General features: G+C 45.2%; 1 protein-coding gene and 1 pseudogene across 1 annotated transcript in view; one reads left to right on the forward strand and one right to left on the reverse strand.

The window, feature by feature from the left end:
* The window catches only part of PANX1 (pannexin 1), a 36,402-nt gene that overhangs the window by 11,241 nt on the left and 1,179 nt on the right, over nucleotides 1-23,982 (reverse strand). Inside the window, exon 2 of the mRNA XM_087821605.1 lies at nucleotides 2,482-2,621. Within this exon, the coding sequence (XP_087677731.1) occupies nucleotides 2,482-2,621 (140 nt within the window). The remainder of the gene's footprint in view (nucleotides 1-2,481; nucleotides 2,622-23,982) is intronic.
* Nucleotides 11,529-12,361, forward strand: LOC107532435 (small ribosomal subunit protein uS5 pseudogene; annotated as a pseudogene).

Below are 23,982 nucleotides of genomic sequence, written 5' to 3' on the forward strand. Positions count from 1 at the left end.
CAGGCTGAGTTGGGGGTAAAGACCTGGTGTTGATGGCATGTGGGAGGAGGCAACAAGGGAGATGGGGTGATCCAAGGACAGAGTGAAGCATGAGAAAAGAAAGCAGCCTAGGATAGAGCCCCAGAGGAACCACAACTTCTCAGGGACGGGCCAAAGGGCAAGAGTCCGCCAGGGAGACTCTGCCACAGGAGTCGAGAGGGCATCTGCAGGAGGGCGTGGTCCACAGAACTGGATGTCAGAAAGAAGCCAAGTAGGATGAGCCCTGTTGAGTGAGAATTCATTTAGCAGCAGGGAGGTTGTTGGTGGCCTGGGCAAGATGTTTGGTGGAAAAAAATGTGCTAAAATGTTAATGGGAAGAGAACACGCAGAAGAGAGAAGGGTTGAAGACACAGAGGAGAAAAAAGGGGGTGAGGAGCTCCTTCAGACAGAGACTGGGGGGGATCTAAAACACAAGTGTGCACAAAGGGGTCCGGCCTTTGGTCAGGAGACAGGGGCCTTTTCCATTTATCAAAAGAGAAGGAAAAGGCTGGTCCTGCCACGGGACATCTGGTAGGTCTGATGGAAGGAAGCTGTGCATGTTTTCATGGCAAGGCTTCCATTTTCTCTGAAAGCAGTGGGGGAGGGCTTCAGAGGGCAGGAGGTGGTGGCAGGGAGAGGGACACTCTAATTTAGTTCCAGGTGATGACGAACTAAAGAGCAAGGTGGCCTGGATCTCCTGTGGGTCTGTTTCTAGTTCTGGCTTTTCTCTTGGCTTTCTTGCACCCTGGTTATTTTTAATTGAGTGCTGACCATTACATGTGAAAAACTGGAGCAGGAAGAATCTGAGGCTCTGGATGAAGTGACCCTCCTCCAGAGAGATTGACTTATTTTTGTTTCTGGCTGGCAAGTAGGCTGGAGACACTGATGATCCCATGTTTCCCTCATTCAATCGGTTCAATTGAAATGGTTCAAACCAGAGCTCTAGTCCCTCTGAGGGCTGGTTTAAGTTTGGATTACCCCTTACTCCTCAGCAATGGTCTTCCGAGGCTGGGGTGTTGACCAGGGTCCTTCCAACTTGGCGGGCCCCTACTTCAACTTTTATCTCCAGCTCTATGAATCTGGCAGGAGCTCTGTTCAGACCCTGAGCCAAACTTCCATCCAAACAACCAAGACTACCAACGCCAGAAAGAGAGTTCCGTAATTTCTCACTAATATGCAAAACCTAAGGCTTGCCAACCCACGCTGCTCTACAAGATCTCCCTTCCTAGCCAGCAGGAGCAATGGGAGTCCAGAGACCTCATTCCAGTCTCAGCCAGCAACTAGTCCTGTGACTCCTGGGCTTGACCTTTCAATGGGCCCTTATCATTACATGTAAAATGCACCTGGATCAAAACCTTTGAATTTCTTCCTGCTCTAAAAGTTTTACAATCTCTAATCTTTCTGATGTTAGGACAATCCAAGGCTATACATTCTTCTTCTGCGGATTCGTCAATGCCCAGCCCGGCGACTGATGACAACTCTCCATTCTCATGAGAACATTATAACAAATGGACTACAACAGAGTGGATTTACACTTGTAAACAATGTTGTTTTATTTCTGGAACTGTGCCCTTTCATACTGAAAAGCCTTATTATTTCTTGCCCTGGCTACTAAGTCATGCCAAGTTGATGAGAACCCAACTCACGCTAAGGCTGAAAGTCAAAGAGAAAAGCACAACCCCAAAGAAGAGAGTCACTGTAGGGCTTCACTATGCCTAATGGCACGCAATAAATAAACATGAGGGGAACAGACCTGAGTCATAGCCAAGGACCTCAACTGTTCTTTTTGTAAAAGCATGCTGTCTGTGTTGGGCAACAGACCAAGGCAGGAGAGAGTCAAACGAATTTCAGCCTTTGGCTTTTCAGAAGCTCAAATACTACGCTTTCCTCGATGGAGAATACCAGAAGACACACAAACATTCTATCTGTTCTCATGATGGACAAAAGAACCATTGGTTGAAAATAATGACAGGCTGAAACAAAGTCCTGCTTTTGTGCAGAGAAGACCTAACGGAGCCTCTTCACTATGCAGAGAACATTGTCCTGCACAAACTCGTGGACTCTGGCCCGAGTTCTGCACTGCCCAGCCTCCATGCGCCCCCCACCTCCACCACTACGTCTGGGGCCTCGCCCTGCCACTGCCTAACAATGGTCATTCGGGCATGCAGAATATACTGAGAACCCACTGTAGCCCAGACGGTGATGAGGGTACATCAGGTGCCTGGTATTATGAAGCTAAAATCAAAAACAGTGTCTCAGTTTCCCCATCAGCGAAATGAAGGTGCTGAACCAAGTATCTCTGAGGTTCCTTTTGACTTTAAAGTGCTATGGTTCTATAGTTGGAGTTACAGCCCTGGTTGGCAGTACGTATCTGTGTGGCGTGGACTGGCACAGCCTCTCTGGGCCTCAGTTCCCCCATCTATAGAGCAAACAGGTGAAATGTGAAAATGGCCCCTCAGTTACCTTATGCAGGCACAGGGGGAGGTTTCCAGAGTTGCCCTGCAAGGAGTGCCTCTGCTGAACGGCAGCCCAACAGTAAGAATCCACGAAGGCAGCCTGCCGCCAGGAGAAAGAACTTGGGGAGAAACAGCTTATCTGTGTACCTAAGAAACAAAAACAGATTGTTCCAGGTGAACAGAAGCACGGGGTCTGGACCCTTCCCACCCTGCCCTCCTCTCCCTCCCTGCCTCCGCCTTTCAAGTGTGAGCCAAGTCAAGGAGCACCACACGGGTAAGGGCAGAACTGAACCAAACACTCACGTTTGTAGTAAAGCTGAGTATTTCAGCATTTTTTGGCCAACCCTGGTCATGACAGCAGCTTGAGCTCAAGTGGGGAAAAACTCTTGAAAGAAGTATAACCACCATAAAAAGAAAAAGTGAGCCGGGAAAGAAGCAGAGCCAAAAATATAGAAAGGAAACATGCATAGAGTTGGTTCCCTTTGGGGCGAGGATTGAAAGAAGGGAGAGGGATTACAGGGTGGGGACGGGGCAGGGAGGAAGAGAGTCAGTGCGGACAACTAGACTAGAAAAAAAGGCTTTTCAGAACAAAGAAACGAAGGACATTAAGCCTGAGGTAGAGAGGCTGATGGAGCATTTGGTAATACTTCGCCCAATGACAAATAGGCAGTTTTCCATCTCCTCTAACAAAAAAGGCACAGGCTGAAGCTGCAGCCCAGGAGGTTTGCATCTGGAAGGCAGACGTTCTGGGCGGCAAACCTCCAGACAGGGAGATGGGGAACCAGGAGAGCTGGGTCCTGCTTGAGGCTCTGCTGTTAACTTGCTCTTCTGGGAGCTCAGGACTCATTCTTCTCATCTGCAAACGGGGACTACATCACTCTGCAAATGCTACCACTACCTACTACCTGCAAGACTCTTCATGCTCCCAGGGGCCTGTGTGCCCTTGACTCACACAGGCCAGGTGGGAAGTTGGCTCAGATTTTTGGGGTGCGGGGCTGAGGCCATGTCCCCCACTCCTTGACCACAGGTACCTGGCACTGAGCCTCTCCTGGTAGCCCCTAGCCCAGCCCTGCTCCTCGCATAGGAGCCTGGGGGTGTCACAGGCGTAGGGGCCAGCTGCCGAGGCTGGGAGCAGGCACAGTCTTCCACATCCTGTGCAGCACGAGAGACTACTAGATGCCTGCACTCTGATGTTAGCTGTATTGAAACCTAACTCTGCCATTCATAGCTGGGTGACCTCAGGTCACCTAACCTTCCAAAAGCCAGGGATCTCTCAAAGGGCGATGACCTTAATGTCTACATTCTTAGTATAGGGCATGGTTCCTAGCAGTTGCTTAATAAGCATGACATTATTCTTTACAAAATAACCAGCATATTCTGTTATAGCTTTAAAGACAGGGGGCATGTCCACCATTCTCTTTCCTCCCTACAAAGAGGGGGCAGGAAGACACTGAACTGGATTTTCCTACTCCTTTGGACATAAAAAGCCTTGAAGGGTCTTCTCCTGGGGAGGGGGTGGCCTGTATAGCTGTGACAGGAGAGGGCAGTGACAAAGATGTTGCCCAAAGAGTAGATTCTTATGGTGGGGGGGGGCAATAGGCAAGGCCCTGAGCACCTCCTCTTTTTCATCAGGTGTCTTTATGTCCACAGACATCAAGTAAGGACTTCTCAGGAAGAGCCCTTAGAGAAGATCATTGTGAAAAGTCACATGCCATTAGAGCATGCCCTATAATACCCGCTAGGAAGGCCTTATATATGAGTTGGGGGTAGGTAAGGTATTTCAAGGCCCCTTCCAATTCTCTCTTTATACATTTTATAAAAGCAGAGCAGTCAAGACAGCGCAGGACTATGGGGCTAGCGTCACACTGCTCTCCCATCAGCAGGACTTTGTCAAATGCTTACCATGTGGTCCCAGCCACCAAGATTTACTGAGCATGATGGCAGAGACACAAGGACAGGCAGGCTCAGGTGATTCAGGGATGGTTCCTGGTAAGCTGCTTGCTTGGCAACACCTGTCCAAATACTTTTTCATGAAAATGGACAATGCTGTTAGGATTTCCTGAGAACCTGTCTGGCCCGTCTGTTCCTTAGGTGTAGTCCTCTTAGTGCAAGTAGCCACCATGGAGTAACATTCTTTCTATAGGAAAATGTGCTTTACATTCTGTCTCAGGACTTCAGGGCACCTCTGCCAAGGTAGTGGTAGAAACTGCTGAAACATAAGTAACTAAACTTTTTATACCAAAGCTTTTGCAAAAGAGCATGAAAGGAAATATAACTGAGTCTAGAGAAATGGAGATTGAGGATGTGCTGAGCTCACAAATAAACATCCTTCATCTGGAACAGAAGGTCCAAAGAAAAGACAGCCGACAACAAAGATTCATGGGACACCAAGAAGCTCTTAATCATTACCTCATTTAAACCTCTCAACCAAGATGAGAGGGAGAGAAGAAGGGGGAGAGAGAGAGAGAAACAGAGAGACAGAGAGAGAGAGAGAGAGAGAGAGAAAGAGATAGAGATAAAAAAGATCCATGTTATCCTCATTTTATCCTGGAGGAAACCAAAACTCAAAGTAGTTCAGTAATTCCCCACCCAAGCTAGAAAATGGTAGCTCCAGAATTGGAATCTGTATCCAATTCTCCTCTTAAAATACTCCCCCCACTCCGGGCCAGTCACTCCAGCAAGGCCATGCTGGAGGAGGTCTTAGGAGCCAGGGCTCAGTCGGAGTTTGGGTGGTTTGAACAAGTAGTTCCTCCAAGTGAGCAGAATAGGCAGAGCTTCCTGGGGAGGATCAAAGGCAAATCTGGGAATCCAGATCAAGCCCCAGGTCCTGGGTATTCTCACGCCAGAAATGGGAAACAAAGGAAGTCAAGAGCCAGGCAGGGGCAGAAGTCAAACTGGGAGTGAAGAGCAGGAGTCAAGAAAGGGGCAAAGCAAGTGGGTGCTGGGGGACCAGCATGTGCTGGGTACTGCGGCCCTACACCTTCACCTAGGGCGTGACAGCTCAGCCTGGTGTTGGGATGCAGGCTGTTTCCATGGGGCTAGGATGCGTGAGTCCTGGACCCTCCTGATCCATCTCCAAATGTACTCCTATAGCCTTTTTCTCACTTACTCTTCAAAATAATATTGGAAGGTGAACAGGTGTTCTATACATTTTCCTAGTAATCTTCCCATAAGGAAAGCTTCCAGTTTCTCCCTAGATTGTTCATCCTTAAGCTCAGGTCTGACCTTGACACGCCCTTGGCTCAAGATTCTTCACGGGTTCTCCACCGCACAGTGCATAAATCCAAACCAATGCTCCAATCCAACCCAATATTGCTGTGGTTTGCACAGACCTGATTCATTCCCAAACTCTGCCTTCCCTCTGTCTGGGGGCCCTCTCTCCAATAGTTGTTTAAGTCAATGCCCCTCCACATCTACCTCCGTGGCCCATCTTTCAAAACCCGCCTCAGATAGTCACCTATCTGAGGTGATAGAAGCTTCACCTCAGATAAGCTTCTTCCCCAATGAGCTCCCAGAACCCTTTAAAGCCATCAGAGGCACGCATCACCTTCAACCATATTGCATAAACATGCAGGTATGTCTCATCTCCTCTAGTGAGATCTCAACTCCTGGCCAGTAGGGTAGACAGAGTCTCTCTCTGTTTCTTTCCTACACACAGCACCCTGTATCAAATTAGTAACACTGTTTGGTATTTTAACCATTTGAAAGTATTATCATAAATACTGTTTCAGTGTTCAAGTACCCCTGTTTCATAGCTGGGAAAACAGCCCCCTGACAGGCAGTGATCCTCTGGCCAGAGTTCCAGCTCTGCCGCCCCACCCTGCGGCTGCTGGCTGAATGAGCGTTGGTTTCTAGCGAGAAGCTTTAGTGTGATATGCACTGCCCCCCACAACTGTACAGAAAGCATGAAACAAGTCTCAGGTTTATATCAGAACGAGACAGAACACTACTTTCCACTGTCTGAGAGTGCAGAGGGAGTTGTGGGCTTCATATTCATGTGTCTGGCCAGATACAATGAAAGACCGCAAGAGGAAACGTGTTCACGGGCACTGTGGAAGCAGTCACAACATATGTTAAGTAAGTAACCCAACCACAGACATCCTCCCTGCCCCCCTTCCTGGCCTTGGCCTGGAGCCCAGGGAGCCCAGGGTGAGGTTCACACGTCTGAGTGGCAGCCCAAGTGGCTGTTGGTGCAGCTTAGACCTGTACGTGTGGCTGCCACAGAAGCAGCTGGTGGAGAACCAGAAGGCAACGTGGTCTGAGGGTAGACAGGACCAGAGTCAGGGAGGGCAGGCCTGTCCAGTGGTTTCTCAATGGCACCCACACAGCTTGTGCAAGGCCCTGTTTCCAGTCCAACCTCGCAAAGAGGGATGTTGGCCTAGTTTGCTATTGTCCCTACCTCTTGAACAAGCTTTCGTTTCACTTATATGCATCACTAACCCCTGTGAGTTCTGGGCAAGCACTGTGTCCCCTGACAAACACCCACCCTCCCTCCCAGGGTGCTGTGTGGGAATGATTCCAGTATTTGCTTTTGCATTTATATGCTAAATGCAACTGTGAGGTGGCACAGGAATCAGGCCTCCTGAAGAGTTGAGAAAACTCATCAAAACCGCAAGTTTAACAAAAATAAAAACACAAATAGGAAGATCTAGTTAACTGGCTGGGAGAACTTTAGAAGACCTTTCAAATGGAAGATATTCTAAGCTGAAATAACTAATACACTGAAGAGACTGAAGGGGCAGTAGGAGGCAAGCAGAGGGAACTAGCCCTTGTGTATATTTTTACCCCTATTTTAAAGATGGGGAAAGTGAGGCACTGAGATCATGTGGCTACTAGGTTGGCGAGCTGGTATATCACCCCGGGTCTCTGTCTTCACCTTCCAAACACAAGAAAGAGGAGGCATAGAGCACAGGTCATTAACGAAGGTGAGGTCTGAGACGGTGGAATGAGAAAGGAGGCAGGAGTTTCTTTGAGGGGAACAGTAGATCCTGGGGTTGCTGTTCTGAGGTTCAAAGTGAAAATAGAGTATAATTATAACCATTACTATCTATATAGCTTTTTAAAATTTATAAAATATTTTTATTTTGCATAACAAAAATTTAAATTCAAATTAATATAAATTTATATGCACACACACCTCACACGTATATATACAAATATATATGGGATCTAGATAGATCATAATACAACCTATAAAGCACTGAACTTGAAAGTTTTGGCTTATTTTAAGGTTGCCAAAAAATCTATTATAAATTCTCAAGTTCAATGAGAATAATCACGTAAAGAAGATTATGAATGTGCAGAGAACAGAGAGAGAGTCAGAGATGGGTAGCGGTCAGATTTTAAACACAGAAGAGTAACAAGCACTCACAAAGATGAAACAGGTCTGGGTCTGTTTAAAGTACCTTTGACCCCAACATGATAAAACCAGATGATTCAAGGGTCTTCCCCAAAGAATTCTACCTTGCCTAATACTCAGAGCTCCCAACTATCATAAAATACAGTAAAATTCTAAGACTCTCAGAGTAACTCTCTTAAAAAGAGCCAAGGGGCCGGCCGGTGATGTTCAATGGTTGAGAGTCAACCCACAAACCTGGAGGTCAGGTTCTATTCTGGGTCAGGGCAGATGCCCGGGTTTCGGGCTCGATCCTCAGCAGGGGCGTGCAGGAGGCAGCTGATCAATGACTCTGTCTCATCATTGATGTTTCTCTCTCTCCCTTCCTCTCTCTGCAATCAATAAAAACATATTAAAAAAACAAAAAAAGACCCACGGAACACATTTCTGTTTACTAGATGGGATGCTGCCTGATTCATGAATCATTCCATAAAGCCAATTAGACCTTTAAACTGAAAAAGGGCCAAACTCCTCCCCTTTCACCTCTTCATCAGATTTCCACCCACACCTATCTCTGGCTTTAAACACAAGCAAATAAATATGTTCTGGAAGGCCCAAACTGTCCATTACTACCTTCATTTTTGCAAGAACTGACCCCAAGGCACACATGAGTTTTAAACTGGCACAAAAATATAAATACTCTCTGTAGCCCAAACAAAACAAAACAAAACTGAATTGAAGTGATAGTTTTCTTTTCCTTTAACCCGAGTTGATCCGCCAGGTCTCTTTTATCCATAGCTAAGCCTGGCTTTTAAAGAGAAGCCAAGCAGGGCTAACATTTGCTCCTTTGCTAAGATGGAACATAATCAAATGTAAACTTCTAAACAAGTTCCAAGAAGTCCCCGGACACTTCACTACCCACCCCACATTGTACAGAGCAATACACAACAGCTCAGCATTTCAGAATTAATATTTTCCCCTCTGGGTCTAACACATTAGATAAAGGCCTCCTCAGGTGCACAATGCTCTCACTAATGGGGGCCAGGGGGAAGGATATAAGCCTGTACCTACCAATCACAGGGTCCAGGATGTGTGACCACTGGGCCACACGGCCACAGGGAACACACAACCAAGCTGGCGAGCTGCAGATGGTACCTACAAGGCTCCTTTAATTCAATCAGGAATAATGGCATAAACAATATATTATTGAGGAGAAAGCAAAAAGGAAGCTGGACTGAGATGATAGCCCCAAGGAACCATGAAGCCAGATTATTCCCAGAAAGAGACTAGAGGACCAGGTAGTGGTCTGAGGGGTTTCTTTCCTGTGGTGGAGACCCAGTCCCTTAGCACACAGATGTCTAAACCACTCAGAAGAGGAACTTGTATAAATCCGATGTAAAACCTAACAGTTGTCCAGTGAATAAAATTTCATAATCTGGTATCAGGCACACAAAACCTCAATGTTCTAGTAAACATGCGAAAAAGTACTTTGTGTATCTAAATATTATTTTATTTAGAAAACTTTGTCCTCTGAGATTAACTAACTCAGACATACAGAAAATTATAGAAAATAATATAACAAGTACCTAGGAGTTTAAAGCAATATTGACATTTTGCTGTAGTTTCTTCATCTCTTTTTGAAACATATTATTTTGAATTTTTCTTAGACCCACAAAAGTGTCACAAGAATATTACAATGATATTCAGCCGTAAAAAAAAAGAAGGGAATCCTGCCATTTGCGTCAGCACGGATGGACCATGAGGGCATCATGGTAAGTGAAATAAGGCAGACAGAGAAAAACAAATACTGTATGACCTCACTTATATGTTTTAGCTAATAAAACAGCACTCATAGAAACAGAACAGATTGGTGGTTGCCAGAGGTGGGAGGTGGAGGGTGGGGGAAATGAGTGAAGGTGGTCAAAAGTCACAAACTTCCAGTTCTAAGAAAAATGTCATGGGGATGTAATCTACAGCATGGTGAGTATAAACCCCATTGGACTGTATATTTGATAAGAGAGCAGATCTGAAAAGTTATCACACACACAAAAATTATAACTATGTGAGGTGATGGATGTTCACTAGAATTATTGTGATAATCATTTCACTTTAAACTTATATAATATTATATGTCAATTATATCTCAATAAAACAAAGAACAAATTTGTAAACCTGTATAAAATACAGTACCATTAAAAAAGGTTATTTCAATGAAATGCCATACAATCTGGAATTTAGATTCAATCACTATCAATATTCTGCCTCATGTCCTCTCTCTATACATATGCCTATGAATATATACGTTCTTTTTTTCCTGAACCACTTGAGAGTAAGTTGCAGAGATCATGACCCGTGTGTTATCTCATAAGTGTGTTATCTTCTAAGAACAAGACATTCTTTTAGATAACCCAATGCAATCACAAAATTAGAAAAAACCTGATACAATACTGCAATCGATATTCAGATTTCCCAAACTATTTTTTAAAAATTTTGTTGTTGACAGTATTATAGATGTCTCCCATTTTCTCCCTTTTTGCCCCCTCCACTCAGCCCCTGCCCCACCCCAGGGCCTTCCTCATGCTATTGCTTGTGTCCAAACTATCCTTTCAAGCAACTTTTCCCCCTCTCCAATCAGGATCCAATCCTGCGCCCTCCTCTACATTTAGTTGTCATGTCTCCTTAGTCACCTTATCCTGGCAGGGTTGCACAGTCCTCCATGGGCCCTGCGCTGGTGTTGGTCCCACTGTTTCTCTGCATTACTGCACCATCCCATGGGAGGGTGTGGGTCCTCCACAGGCCACCCTGGAGCCCCCATCACCAAGACTGGTGATGTCACCTATGATGATCCCTTGGTTAAGGTCCTGCCAGGTCTCCGCTGTAAAACATGCCTTCTCCCTGTGAAACACGAGGTCTACGCACAGACCCTCTGAGACTGTAAGTATTCCGTTCCCCAACCAACCCTCACCTCAGCTGTGGTCGCAAAATGAAGATTTCCCAACTCTAACCTCTCTACATTTATTAGTTGGCATTTTACGACAAGGAGGAACTTCCCCTTCCCTGAATTTGTATTTTAGTATCACTATGGACTCTGCAGTCTAGTTTTTCAATATGTTATAATCCGTTACTTCTGTGCATCTGGATGCGCATTGTTTCAAGCCAGCTCCTGTGTCCTGACAGGCTCCCCTCGTCCACGCTTCCTGGCACAAGATGTTCTGGGCTGATCTTGTACTTCCTGCCGGGCCCTGCAACTGCCCATTTCTCCAAAGGGCCCTTGGTTCCTTTTAGAGGGTAATAACATTTTAAAACCGGGATGCTAGATGCACTAGTTACTACTAGGGATGAGACTGCTCCCAGGCCCTTTCAGCAGGCAGCTAGGAAATCGGGGGGGGGAGGGTGTGTGTGTGTGTGTGTGTGTGTGTGTGTGTGTGTGTCTGTGTCTGTGTGTCTGTGTGTGTGTGTGTCTGTGTGTGTGTGTGTCTGTGTACACTGAAACTTCTAATTCCAATCCAGTGCCATTGGCTTCTTCCTTCCTGCCTCCATTCGTCTGTACCTTCCTTCTTCTATAGTGAGAACCCTGGCTCCCAATTGTATCAACATAGTTACTCGCTTCTTCAATCCTAAAATTCACATGAAAGAATTTCAGAATTTTCAAAGCAAAGGCATCTTCTGATTTTTATTTTAAAAGGTTTACACTGGCTTCTTCTCCAAGGAAGCACCAAATGGTAGATGATACCGGTGCTAGGGGAGGATGCATGGCTTCTGGGCCCTGGAATGGGAGGCCTCGGCAGCTTCCATGGAGGATCTGGCAGGCCTCTGGCGAGGTCGAGGCTGGGGCCAGGGCAGGGTGAGGCGTGGAGCTAGACAAGGAGTGGACCCCTTTCACAAGCTGGGCCGCCTGGTCAAGGATATGAAGATCATGTCCTTGGAGGAGATCTACCTCTTCTCCCTGCCCATCAAGGAATCTGAGATCGCTGACTTTTTCCTGGGGGCATCCCTCAAGGACAAGGTTTTGAAGATTATGCAGGTGCAAAAGAAGACCCATGCTGGCCAGAGGAACCCATTCAAGGCATTTGTCCCCAGTGAGGACTACAATGGACAAGTGGTCTGGGTGTTAATGCTTCAAGGAAGCAGCCACTGCCATCCATGGGGCCAACATCCTGGCCAAGCTCTCTATTGTCCCTGTGCAGTAAGGCTATCCGCGGAATAAGACTGGCAAGTCCCACACTGTCCCTTGCAAGGTGACCAACTGCTGTGGTTCTGTGCTGGTGGCCTCATCCCCACCCCAGGGTCAGTGGCATCGACTCGGCCTTGTGCCCAAGAATCTGCTGCTGATGGCTGGTATTGACAACTGCTACACCTGAGCAAGGGGCAGCAGTGCCACCCTGGGCAACTTCGCCAAGGCCACCTTTCACACAGCTATCTCACCTGTGACCTCTGGAAAGAGACTGTGTTCACAAAGTCTCCCTACCAAGAATTCACTGACCATCTTGCAAAGATCCACACCAGAGTTTCTATGCAGAGGACCCAGGCTCCAGCTGTGGCCACCACATAATTTTATACAAGAAAAATAAAGAAAATTAAGCCTGATAAAAACATAAAACAAATAAAAGGTTTACACTAGAGGTTATGTCAATAACTGGTCATTCAGGTCAAGAATAGAAGTAGAGACCAGTCAAAAATCTATTGCAATTGTCCAGGTGACAGACAGTGTGAGGAAACAGTCACAGCACACGTCTGCCCAAAGTCTCTTCCATCACCTCTAGATCCTAGCCTGGTCCAGGCCAAAGACGGGTTCCACGAAATGAAAATTAATGTAAGAGGTCAGATCGAAAGTAGAGGGAAATCAATACAGACATCTCTGCTATAATACAATTTACGTGTTTAAAAAACAGTAGTGTTCTGTAAAATCACTAAAATTAACAGAATTTATGGAGCGTATAGGATTGGGGCAGATCACTCAAAATCTCTGCAGTTTATTTTTTTATTAAAAACTTATTTACTTAAAAAAAATTATCTTTATTGTTGAAAGTATTACAGATGTTCCCTTTTTTCCCCATTGACCTCCTCCGCCCCGTACCCACCCCCTCCCAGGCCTTCACTGCACTATTGTCTGTTGACATGACTGCAGGTGTGTTCCCCTTTTTCCCCCTTCTGCAGATTTTGTACCTAGAACACTAACCAAACAGCACCAATCCTGATAAAAACATAGTAGTGGGATAAAGGGGTGTGATAAGGAAGGGGTTGGAGCTGCTGTGCTACACACAAAAACAAAATGCACAAAAGCCAGAGAGCACTTCTGAACCAGGGCACGTGCCCAAATGGGGCCAAGAGGAAGAGCTTGGGGTGAAGGGGCACTGTGTGCATGCCACAGTCCTCTGCAGCCTGCCTCATCCAGGTCCACTTACTTGGTGGCACCAAATCATTCACATGCTGGGAAAAAAGGCGTATGAGCTGACGTGACTTCCACATTATACTGATATTTCCCTATGTGCTGATAACATAGAAGCTACTTATAATTTACTAACTACTATGATTAGGTAGGAATTAGATGCTCTCACTCAATCTAATAAAAGAACCCGTGAATTAGTCATCATATTTAGTTCCATTTGTCAGATGATAAAATAGAGACTGAGAGAGAGTAACTTCCAAATCGGACAGGTAACACTTGGTATAGGTGCCACACAGTCTCACATGTGTGGCCCTACTCTTTCCCCAGCGTGATGATGCCCTGGGAATGAGTGGCCGGGCATGGTGGCAGGGCAGACAGGACTGCAGGCATCGAGTTAGTAAACCCAGTACGGGTGGAGACTGGACCCATGGAAGGAAAGGGCCAGAGAGAATAAACTACATCATCAAAAATGTCACAAGCACGAATGTGATATGTGAGAGCCAGGGAATAAGTCCTTGCAGCAACCCCAGACTGATCACACATCTGCTAATTGAAGCATGGTCTTGGTTTCTACATTGTAAAAGGGCAGGGGGGAAACTGGGCACCATTCCAAAGTGAACATGAGAAACTGGATGTTGCCCTCCCCCCCCAAAAGGGGGGAAGGGGACAGCTTAAGAAAAAAAGTTAAAGGAAAAGTTGCCAGGGGGGCAACTTTTAATAGACATGTTAATTATAAAAAGGCTTAGAAAAAAATTACTGTCCAGCTGGTCTTCACTGACACAGAGGCCTAATCTGTGTGAAAAAATATAAAAGTCCAGTTAGATATATGCAAGGAATTTTAGCCTAAAGGAAAAAAAAGGTAAATCTGTAAAAAGAGGTTCTGAAATTTTGATTCCTGAATATTGTTTTTAAAAGATCCCATTATAGCCAACAGGCATTGGGTTTTCTCTTTCACTTATTAGCAAGCTACTCAACCTCTTTGAACCAAATCTTCTCATTGCAAAACTTCATAGAATTCCTACAAGGATTAAAAGGAACGTTGGCCACAGTTTCAGCACACAGTAAGAACTCAGTGAGTGGTAACTACTATTATTATTTCTATGTGTCAGGAACCACGATATGCACTGGAGATACAAAGATATAGGGTTCCTTTTTCACATCCTGTATTCTTTTCTTTTTTTTAAATCCTCACCTGATGATATGTTTCCACTGATTTTAGAGAGCGAGGAAGGGAAAGTGGGAGAGAGAGAAACGTCGATGTGAGAAAGAAACACTGATCAGTTGCCTTCCACACACACCCTGACTGGGGGGTTGAACCCACAACCTGGGTATGTGCCCTGACCAGGAATCGAACCTTTCAGTATATGCACAATGCTTCAACCAACTGAGCGAAACCAGCCAGTGCTCCAGTATTATATTCTTAGTGCACTTATAATTATTCCAATTTCACCTGCACTCACTAGTTTATTTGTCTTATCTTCTGCAACTCTTGTACACAATGCAGGCCTTGGATAACTGGGATCTTAGATTTAATAGGGCCACAGCCTGAAACTAGGCTCAACTTTGTTAAGTCCTTTCGTATCATCTCTCCCTCAAAGACACCTTTTCTGGTCAAAAAAGGGGCCACAAACTAACCCTGACAAGCTTAGGGGAGCCTGCATGGTGGGCCTTACAAACTTAGAGACTAAAAGTAACTACATGAGATGATCTGAACATAAAAATTCCCAACCAAAAACCAATTATGGTGGGTAGTCACGACATAGGCCGGTATCTTCCTTGGCAAAGGTCAATCTTTATCTTAACTGAGCATGTCTATTGTCTTTGCAGCTAAGATAACATACCTTTGAAATGTCAGAGTAATCTTCTTCTCCAGATCCCAAAGGCACAGTCTCAGACCAGAGCAGGAGAACACAAAATCCTTCAATGTTATCTTATTGTCTAAATACTATCTCTGTGCTGTAAATATTAATCATTAACTATCCTGTACTCACCAATGTAAAAGAAATACGTGTCTCTCTGTTTTACTTTTTATCCAATCTCAGAGATTTCCTCCCTCCGCTTCCTCCTGTTTCCCTAATCTATCACCAATGGATTTCATGTAACTCCCCTCCTCTCCCTTACGTCTCCTCCTTTGATTTTAGTGTATAAAATAAGCTGTAAAACTGCCATTCTCAAGAGCATTTTCTCAATCCACAAGATTTTGCTTTCCAGCAACTGTGGTCAGTTTGGCTCAAATAAACTCTTGCAAGGCTTTTTCTTAGGCTGGACCCTCCTTCTTCGACACTTTTAACAGCTGGCTTTTGTAATTACTGCAACAAAGAAACCCTATTGTGTAGGAGGAGGCCTTGAGCATCTAGATTCAGTACTGAATCAGTGATAAGTGACTCCAATAAAATGAAAAGAACTTAAAATGACTGTTACCATTATTTAGACTGTCATGCAAATACAAAGACATTCTAAATAGACCATGAGGGTTTCGTGTGACAGATGCAAAACCTCAAAAATAGAAAAGAGGCATCCAAGTTCATCAGAACTGGGTATTTAATGCCACAGGACCTCTGTGCCAGCAACATGCCAGAGGGACCCAAGGACCTCTGCCCTCCCCAAGGGCTCTGTTTTTTTCTGTCTCTATTATGGTACAAAAAAGCACAGATGTCCTCCCTAATGCACTCAGAACTCAATGGTGTTGAACTCAACCCCAACAGCATTCATTGGGCACTTGTGTATACAGTACCATATGGGAAATGGGGGATTCAAAGAGAAAGAATGCATGTTCCCTGTTCTCCAAGACCTTACAGTCCAGTGCAAGCCAAGAAATGAACCACTAATGTTAATGGAAAAAAAAAATTACCTGGGGGTAATGGCTGAGCCATGGTGGATGTTCATATTCAAAGGGAAGAAAGAACCCAGGACAGGGAAACAACACAAATAAAGGCTTGGAGTTTTTAGAGTCCACAGCACGTTATGAAGGGGAGCAGACCTTTGTGCCTGGAACACAGAGTCCAGGTAGAGATCACATAAAGGACATCCGGGGATGACAGTCCAGGCTGGATTCTATGATAATGACAAGGAAAGCCTACAGGACAGGGTAGATAGCTGTGTGCTAATGTCCTCAAGTCTGTAATCCTTACACCCCTGGTACTGAACCCCAGAACAGAGGTGCTCAATGTGACCAGCTTTGTCCCAAGTCAGCTCTAGCATCCTGGGACAAAAAGGAGGCACCAGGCATTCCCACAAAGCTCCCAGCAACAGCTCCTGATAAACTTTGATGAAATACTTGACCCAAACAAAGTACCATGGTGGAGTCCAAGATACGTATGACAGTCCTGTCCTCAAAGTACAGTTAGTAAGCTTGAAACTAACTACAATAGCCCCTAACTAGTCTCTCCACATGTCCAATCCAGTCTCACAAAGTATCTGGGGTGAAGTTTTAAAATGCATATCTGATTATGTCACTTATAGCCAAAAGCCCTTTGACTGCTCTAGATAAATTCTAAAATCAAAGTCCCACAGGGCCCTCCATGATCAGACCCCTGCCCATTTCTCCAATCTCTTTATACCACTCACTTTTCCCCCTGCCCAACAGGTCCCAGTAATACTGATCCTCTTCTGTTTCTCCAAGAAACTATGCCCGAGGCTTCATGAATGCTGATGGATAATAACAGCCCTAGCGCTGCTTCCTCAGAAAGTCATCCCCAGTGCCTCCAACTGGGCAAGCCTCCCTGCCATGGTGCTTGTTCCAAAGCACTTACAGCCAGAGCTCTGTAGTTATGGAAAGCCATCTTCTCTGCCAGGCTGCAAGCTCCCAGGACCTCACCTAACAGTGAGGTCTGCCTTCCTCACTGTTAGGGCCTAGTGCACAACATAGCTCAATGAGTGTGTCAAATGAATGAGAACAAGAATGAATGGGAGCCCAAAGTGAACAAAAGTAATTACTGCAAGGCGAGGCATGAAGCATTCTGCCAGAATGCAGGGTCCTGGAGTGCATCTAATAACTAATGTTAGTCCAGTGTCCTCATGTTACAAGGGGTGAAACTGATTCTAAGCTGAGATGCCTTCTGGTCACACATGCCGCACTCAGCTGTTCCACACTGTTAATATGTCATTGGAGTAGTACTATAATTCTTCAAAGTGCATTTTTCTGTTCTGGTATTCAATGTGTGCAGCAAAGAAAACACTAATAACATGAAGGCTTAATGTTTATAAGTGACTTAAAAGGAATGAAAACTTAAGAATGTCAAGACCACCAGCCCGTGGGTGCTCCTCCCTCTAGGGACACTGGAGAAAGGAAGGGAGGAGAGTCACTGACACTATCACCCAGACTCATCCTGGCTGAGCCTCCAAGCACCCATGGGAAGAACTCCTGAATCTGAGTGAGAACTGCTCACAATATTGTCAAGTACTTTCAGACTGTAGAAGCTCAATGCTTCTACAGAGTTCAGAGCTCATCAACATGAATTGACTACAAACCATGTGTCAGGTCCATTTCCATGTATTATCACATTTAACAGGTATCATTATCTGTTTGCAAAAGAAAACCTGGTGCTGTCAGAGAGAAGAGGTAAAACTCAGTGAGCAAGAGTACAGCTGAGTAAGAACGCTCTCTCTGAAAAGCAACCTTTCCACACCAGAGTGACTGCTTTTTTGAAAACTCTGAGAACCCTCACATTCGATCATGAAATGTGAAGCAGATGTTAACAGTTTAAAAAAGACTTTTTAAAAAGACATCTTTACATTTCCTAATAAATGATATCTGCTAGTTGACAATTTAAACAGGAAACAGAGGGATCCAAGTGAAACAACTTTTTTTAACATTTAGTTTCAGAAAAAGGTAGAAAGAGGCATTTAAGATATATTTGGGCAGGGGTAGATTTCATAAGCCAATGATAAACAGCTAAGACCTGACAGTCTCTCTGGGATCAAACAGCCCCAGCCAAAGGCAACGGTAAGTAGCCTGGAAGGAATGAGCAGTCCCCAGAACACAGCCAGTGTTACCACAAGAGCCCAGAACTGTCATGTGAAATCTCAGTGCAAATTGGGAACCACAAACTGTAACAGTGAGATGCCGTTTCCATTGTAAGAATGACGGTGACTGCTGGCAGCAGTGTAAACTGGTATTTGGAAGTCAATGAGAAGTACCTTTTAAATATGAAGTGTACACACCTTTCGATCCTCTAACTGTAAACTCCACCCTCAAGTCTGATCCCAGCACAATGGCTCTCAAAGTGTGGTCTGGAACCTGAGACTCTTTCAGGAGGTTCTTGATGTTAAATCTATTTCCACAGTGATACTAGGTTGTCATGTGCCTCCTTACTCTCATCCTCTCACGAGTATACACAGTGGAGTTCCCAGAGGCTGCTGGCATGGGTCATCGCCACGTAATGACTGAGGTGCGAACAGGAGAAGGCAGTGGTCTTCCCTTAAGCTAGACAGAAGGAGATCTGTGAAACTGGAAAGCAATGCCACTCTTCGTATTAAGTCTTATTTTTGAAGTTATTTTCTCATAAAAATATATATGTTAACATGTAAGGGGGTTAATTTCAAATTAACCAAAAAATGAAATATTTCTCAGCTTTAATTTCTAATATGATAAATACCTATAGATATAGCCCACAAACCAAAGCTCTTTGGAATCCTCAATAAAATTTAATAGTGTTCAGTGGTCCTGGGACCAAAAAGTTTGAGACTCACTACAGTTTGAATGAGGAAGCAAGTTCAGGGATGTTCACTGAACCACTAAAAGGAAACACACAAAAACAGTAACAGTAGTTACCTTTGGGGAAGAGACCGGGTGTGTCAAAACACACACACACACACACACAAGGGTTTAATTTCTTCTTACTGTCTGAACTTGACCACAAAGACAAAGACATGAAGCCATTTGTCAAATTAAAAGTATCTGGAAGATTCCCTCTGCTGCCCTCAGTAACTCCATGGCATGCAGCTGTGCCTGCCTCACCCTACCAGGGCCCAGTGCTCCCCAACTGCCTCCCCATCTCCACTCGGCCCAAACTCTCCTTGCCTCAGTCAGGGGTTTGAGAATAAGGAGGTCCAAGGACACAACCCGCAGGGGAAGGGTGGTGTTGGCATGGTTTTTTGAAAGGATGTCACTAATCCAAACCTACTTTCTGCAAAGGTTCTGAGTCGTATGTTCAGTTTTTGCTGGGGATGGGACTTCCATCTATTTTGCAATAACAGATTATTTTCCACAGCCTCACTTTCTTTTCTTCCTTTTTTCTTGAGGTGGTAGGTGGGGTGACAAAAAAGGGGAATAGTAAATAATTAAAGATGGATCTGGGTCTTTTAAAGTCAGGGAACAGTATGCATTGAAATAGGACAAATGCTACTGGGTAAGTTCTAACATATTCTTTAAATATGTTTTTATTGGTTTTTAGAGAGAGAGGAAAGGGGAGATAGAGAGAGAGAGAGAGAGAAACATCAATGAGGGAGAAACACTGATTGGCTGCCTCCTGCCCACCCCCTACTGGGGATTGGGCCTGCAACCCAGGCATGTGCCCTGACTGAGATTCAAACCAGCAACCTCTTGGTGCATAGGTCAACCCTCAACCTCTGAGCCACATGGCCCAGGCTCTAACATATTTTTTAAATCGATCTCATTGTTACTAAACGTTTGCTATTATATGTCAATTCATATTCCTTGCTCTATTAATCACATTTTATAGATAATATAACAACACTTGGATCCCCAAATGCTAAAACCTTACTGACATCTCTGATAATTCTTTTCATTTACACCCTCTACTGAATGTCAACTATATATCAACTTTTCTGTTGGAAGCTATGCACTGAGCAGTCAATCCGACAGAGGACAGGTGATCCCTGTCCCCAACAAAAGTACCATCTGGTGGGGGGACAGTATTCAACAAATAATACAAATAATTACCTAATTGCAACTTAGAGTCAGTGTCAGGAAATTTATAGTGTGCTCTGAGAACACATCAGGAAATCCACCGAAAGTTGCAATTTTACCCCTGAACAGGTACTGCTTTCTTAAAACCAGGAGCACATCAAAATGCCTCCTCCAATCTCTTGACAGCGTCGCCTTTAGCGGAACTGAGAGGTGGCAGCATTTTCCTCCACTTACAGGAAATAGAAACTCAGGAATGCAAACTATCCTGGAAGATGATTTCATCCTTCTGGGAAATGACACTGCTCTCTCCCTTTTCCTTTCAATGTTGGGAGGAGGGAACATTCACAAGGATTGATGCACCCATGAGCTTCATGTGAAATAGTAGACATTTGGAAAGAACCTAAACGTACATCACTAGGGGAGCATTAGATGAGTTATGATAAGAATATACTAGACTTGCCCAGCCGGGCGTGGCTCAGCAGTTGAGCATCGACCTAGGATCCAGGCGATCAGGGTTTGATTCCTGGTCAGGGCACATGCCCGGGTTGTGGGCTGCAGCCGATCAATGGTTCTCTCATCATTGATGTTTCTATCTCTCTCTCTCCCTCTCCTTTCCTCTCTCTGAAATCAATAAAGATATAGTTAAAAAAAAAAAAAGAATATACTAGACTATGTAATATACTGCCTGCCTATTAAAAAACAGTGAGGTGACTCTATGTACTGACACAGAATGCTGTCCAAAACAGTAAGTGAGAAAAAGCAAACTACTATGGTATGATTCAAATTTGTTTTAAAAAATGTGTACATGTTATATTAATGCGGACAAAGGGGACATTAAGGCTGCACGATAGTCCCCACGGTGCTAACCTCTAGCACATGAAGAAGGTGGTTTGTAATTCCTTTAGCATGTGAACATATTTAGTACAATATATTTTGTACACTGTATTTAGGTACAATTTTGTTATTAAAAAAAATATAACAAAAAACATTAACAGAGAAAATCACATGTGCTTCAGCAGCCTCTCTGGACGGCAGGCATCCTTCTGGAAAGGTCCAGGAGGCTCTCTGGTTCTTTGGTTTTAAGTATGAATTGAGGATGTGCTGTTACGGGGGCTATACCCCGAGACCCTAAATATTAGCCCATTTCTATAGACATCCTGAAAAGAATCAACTAGCTTTGCCATCTAGTACATGCTGAAAAGAAGCCTAAACATACTCCCAAAGATGTGCCTAAATTCAGCCACAACAGAGCAGATAACTTGGGCCACCCAGATGCTGACTCAGAGGGAAAAAAACACAAGGGAAACTAAGTAATTACGTAGTATCAGAAGCAGCTGCAGTTATATTTGTCCTTTGGCTCTCTAGGGCTGGCCCAAAGGGACCAAATCCATCTGTCCAGAACTGTGGCTACCCCCTGGAGGGCAGCAGGGAGAGACAGCTCCCTGGGTAGACCAGTAGAACAGACTCCCTTTCCCAGGGGTGCACTGCCTGCCTCTACTGCTCATCTGGTCCAGCCGGCCAGGCTCAGGGCAAGAAGCACCCTGGCAGGAGACAGAGGCTCTCCTTTCCTATGGTCTCCTAACACACCCGGTTAGGGCCCTAGAGAATCAAAGCAGCCCCTGCACAACCCTAGGCCCAGGGTACTACAAACCTTCCCAAAAGTCCCCAAGAACATGAACCCTGTTCAGAGTCTGGTTTACTGAAAGGTAAGGGAATTCGTTTCTCTAATCATTTGGATAAACACTGCTAGAATTCAGAGCTTGAAGGCCACGTAGTCCAATTATGCTTGTATTCTACACAGAACTGTCACCCAGCTATTTCCTAAATCTCTCTCTCCCCCTCCCAGGGAGAAGCCTGCTGTACCTCCAGAGGCACCTGGGGACAGCTGTGTTAGAAATGAGGGTTCTTCAGTGTCACAGAACTGTCTCCCCTATAGTCTCCACTCCAGGCCTGTGAGAGCTGATGCGGGAGGTGAACTCAACCTGCAGCCACCAGGTGGGCACCCAGCACAGCCTAAAGTCAGTTTGCTGCTCTGCCCATCAGTCTCTAAGGCCTGGGCAGGTTCTGTCCCTCTTTTCTGAAAGGAAACCAGTGGGCTGAACAAGTGAGAAAATGGGTCAAAGGCTGAGAAGAAACCTTTAATATGACAGTGTGTTTTATCATACGAAGACATTCTCTCTCTAACCCTCAACAGCCCCCTCCCCATCAATGGCCAGCTTCCAGGGACCAGCTTCCAGTAGAAGGTAAATGAAGTATCTTATAGGTGAGGCAGCCACAGGGACAGGTTATAATGCAATGTGCAATGTACGACAATGTAAGACTATTCCAGGCACCAGAGAGGTGGGGAGCTCTTCTCAAGAGAGAACAATGAAGCCAGGTTTAAAACCTACAGGCCTATTTCATACTCTGGGCCAGTGCTCATTCACCATAGTGGTAGGCAAGAGTGCCTGCTCCATTTAAACTACCCTTCTCTCTTGTTGTGGTTCTCATTTATTGCTTGTTTTTGTACAAAAACTAAATTTGCACAAAACAAAATGCTGCATGACATGACCCCACTTTTCCAACTCCAGGCACTAATTTATGTACCTCTCTTCTCCTCTCCTCTCTAGAGCCTTTCTTTTGGCTTTATCTAATGTGCACTGAAGCTGATAGGTCTTCCCTGGTCCTGATGGCTTCATCCCATATGCCTGTCCTCCCCTTGGAGGTCCTAAAGCATTTGAGGAGACACAGGAGTCTGTTCAATAGCTCTTTAGCCAAGTCCCGGCCAACCCTCACCTGCCTGGTGCTCAGAGCTCTCCACTGTTTTGTCACTGAATCACACACAACTGGATGATATTACCTGTCAGCATGTCTGTTCTAGTACCCAGCTGGTGGTAAACTCATGCAAGACGGGGAGAGGACCATGTCTCAAAGTCCTTTCATGTCCCCTCAACATCCAGCATTGCCATACACACAGCATAAGGTCATGCCCTTGCTGCATAAACCCTCTCCTAATGCCAACTAAATGCCTCTCAGACAACCCATCAATTTGGATGAGTCTACAGCATTACTATGCAGAGATCTCAGATGTCCGTTTAATATATGACGCCAGAGGTGAAGTTTGACCATGGATGGTAACCAACTCCTCCCTCCTGGCATCAGGTGCCCAAGACTGTTGCTCCTCTATGACAGGGGCCATGTCTCATTTATACCTAGGTCCTCGGTGCCCAGCACTGGGTCCAGCCCCACGGCTAGTATACTCAAGGAACATTTGCTGAAGGTAGAGACTATCTCCAGGACCCATGCTACTCAGTGGTTGTCCTTCCTACAGGAAGCCTCAACACCTGGCCATCTGGAAGGTGGAAGGAAACCCTATGGCTATGCCCACCCAGATACAAGGAAAACTGAACACTTATTTTTCCACAATGAATTTGGCAACTTCCTGAGAAGCTGAACAATTTGGTGCCATAGAACACAAAATCCAATGCGTCATAACCCTTTTCTAACCAACTGTTCCCTCAATTCACTATTTCCATCAACAACACCATTCTCCACTCACCCAGGCCTGCAGCCTTTCCAAAACTCTGCTCTTCGTGGCCTATTAAAAAGAGGTACCCGAGCACTGCTTGTTGCTCCTTGATCTCTAGAAATCACCCCTTCCCACACTTTCCCTTCCACCCTTGGCCCCCACACATGCACAAGACCTCAACTGATGCCCCATCTTACAGCATCCAGCCTCCCTAACTCTACTCTCCTCCTTCACAGATCCTACATGCCACCATCGGGCTATTATTTAGTAAGTGCTGTTTCCAATGGGTCCATCCTTTGCTCAAAAAAGAACTTTGTACTTTTTAAACCATCAAGTCTGTACTCCTCTCTTCTGCGTGACCCAGGCCCACATTCACTCTCCTATCCCAGGAACCCTGACTAATCC

This window comes from Miniopterus natalensis, chromosome 11 (genome assembly GCF_054644295.1).
Source record: "Miniopterus natalensis isolate mMinNat1 chromosome 11, mMinNat1.hap1, whole genome shotgun sequence".
Lineage (NCBI taxonomy): Eukaryota > Metazoa > Chordata > Mammalia > Chiroptera > Miniopteridae > Miniopterus > Miniopterus natalensis.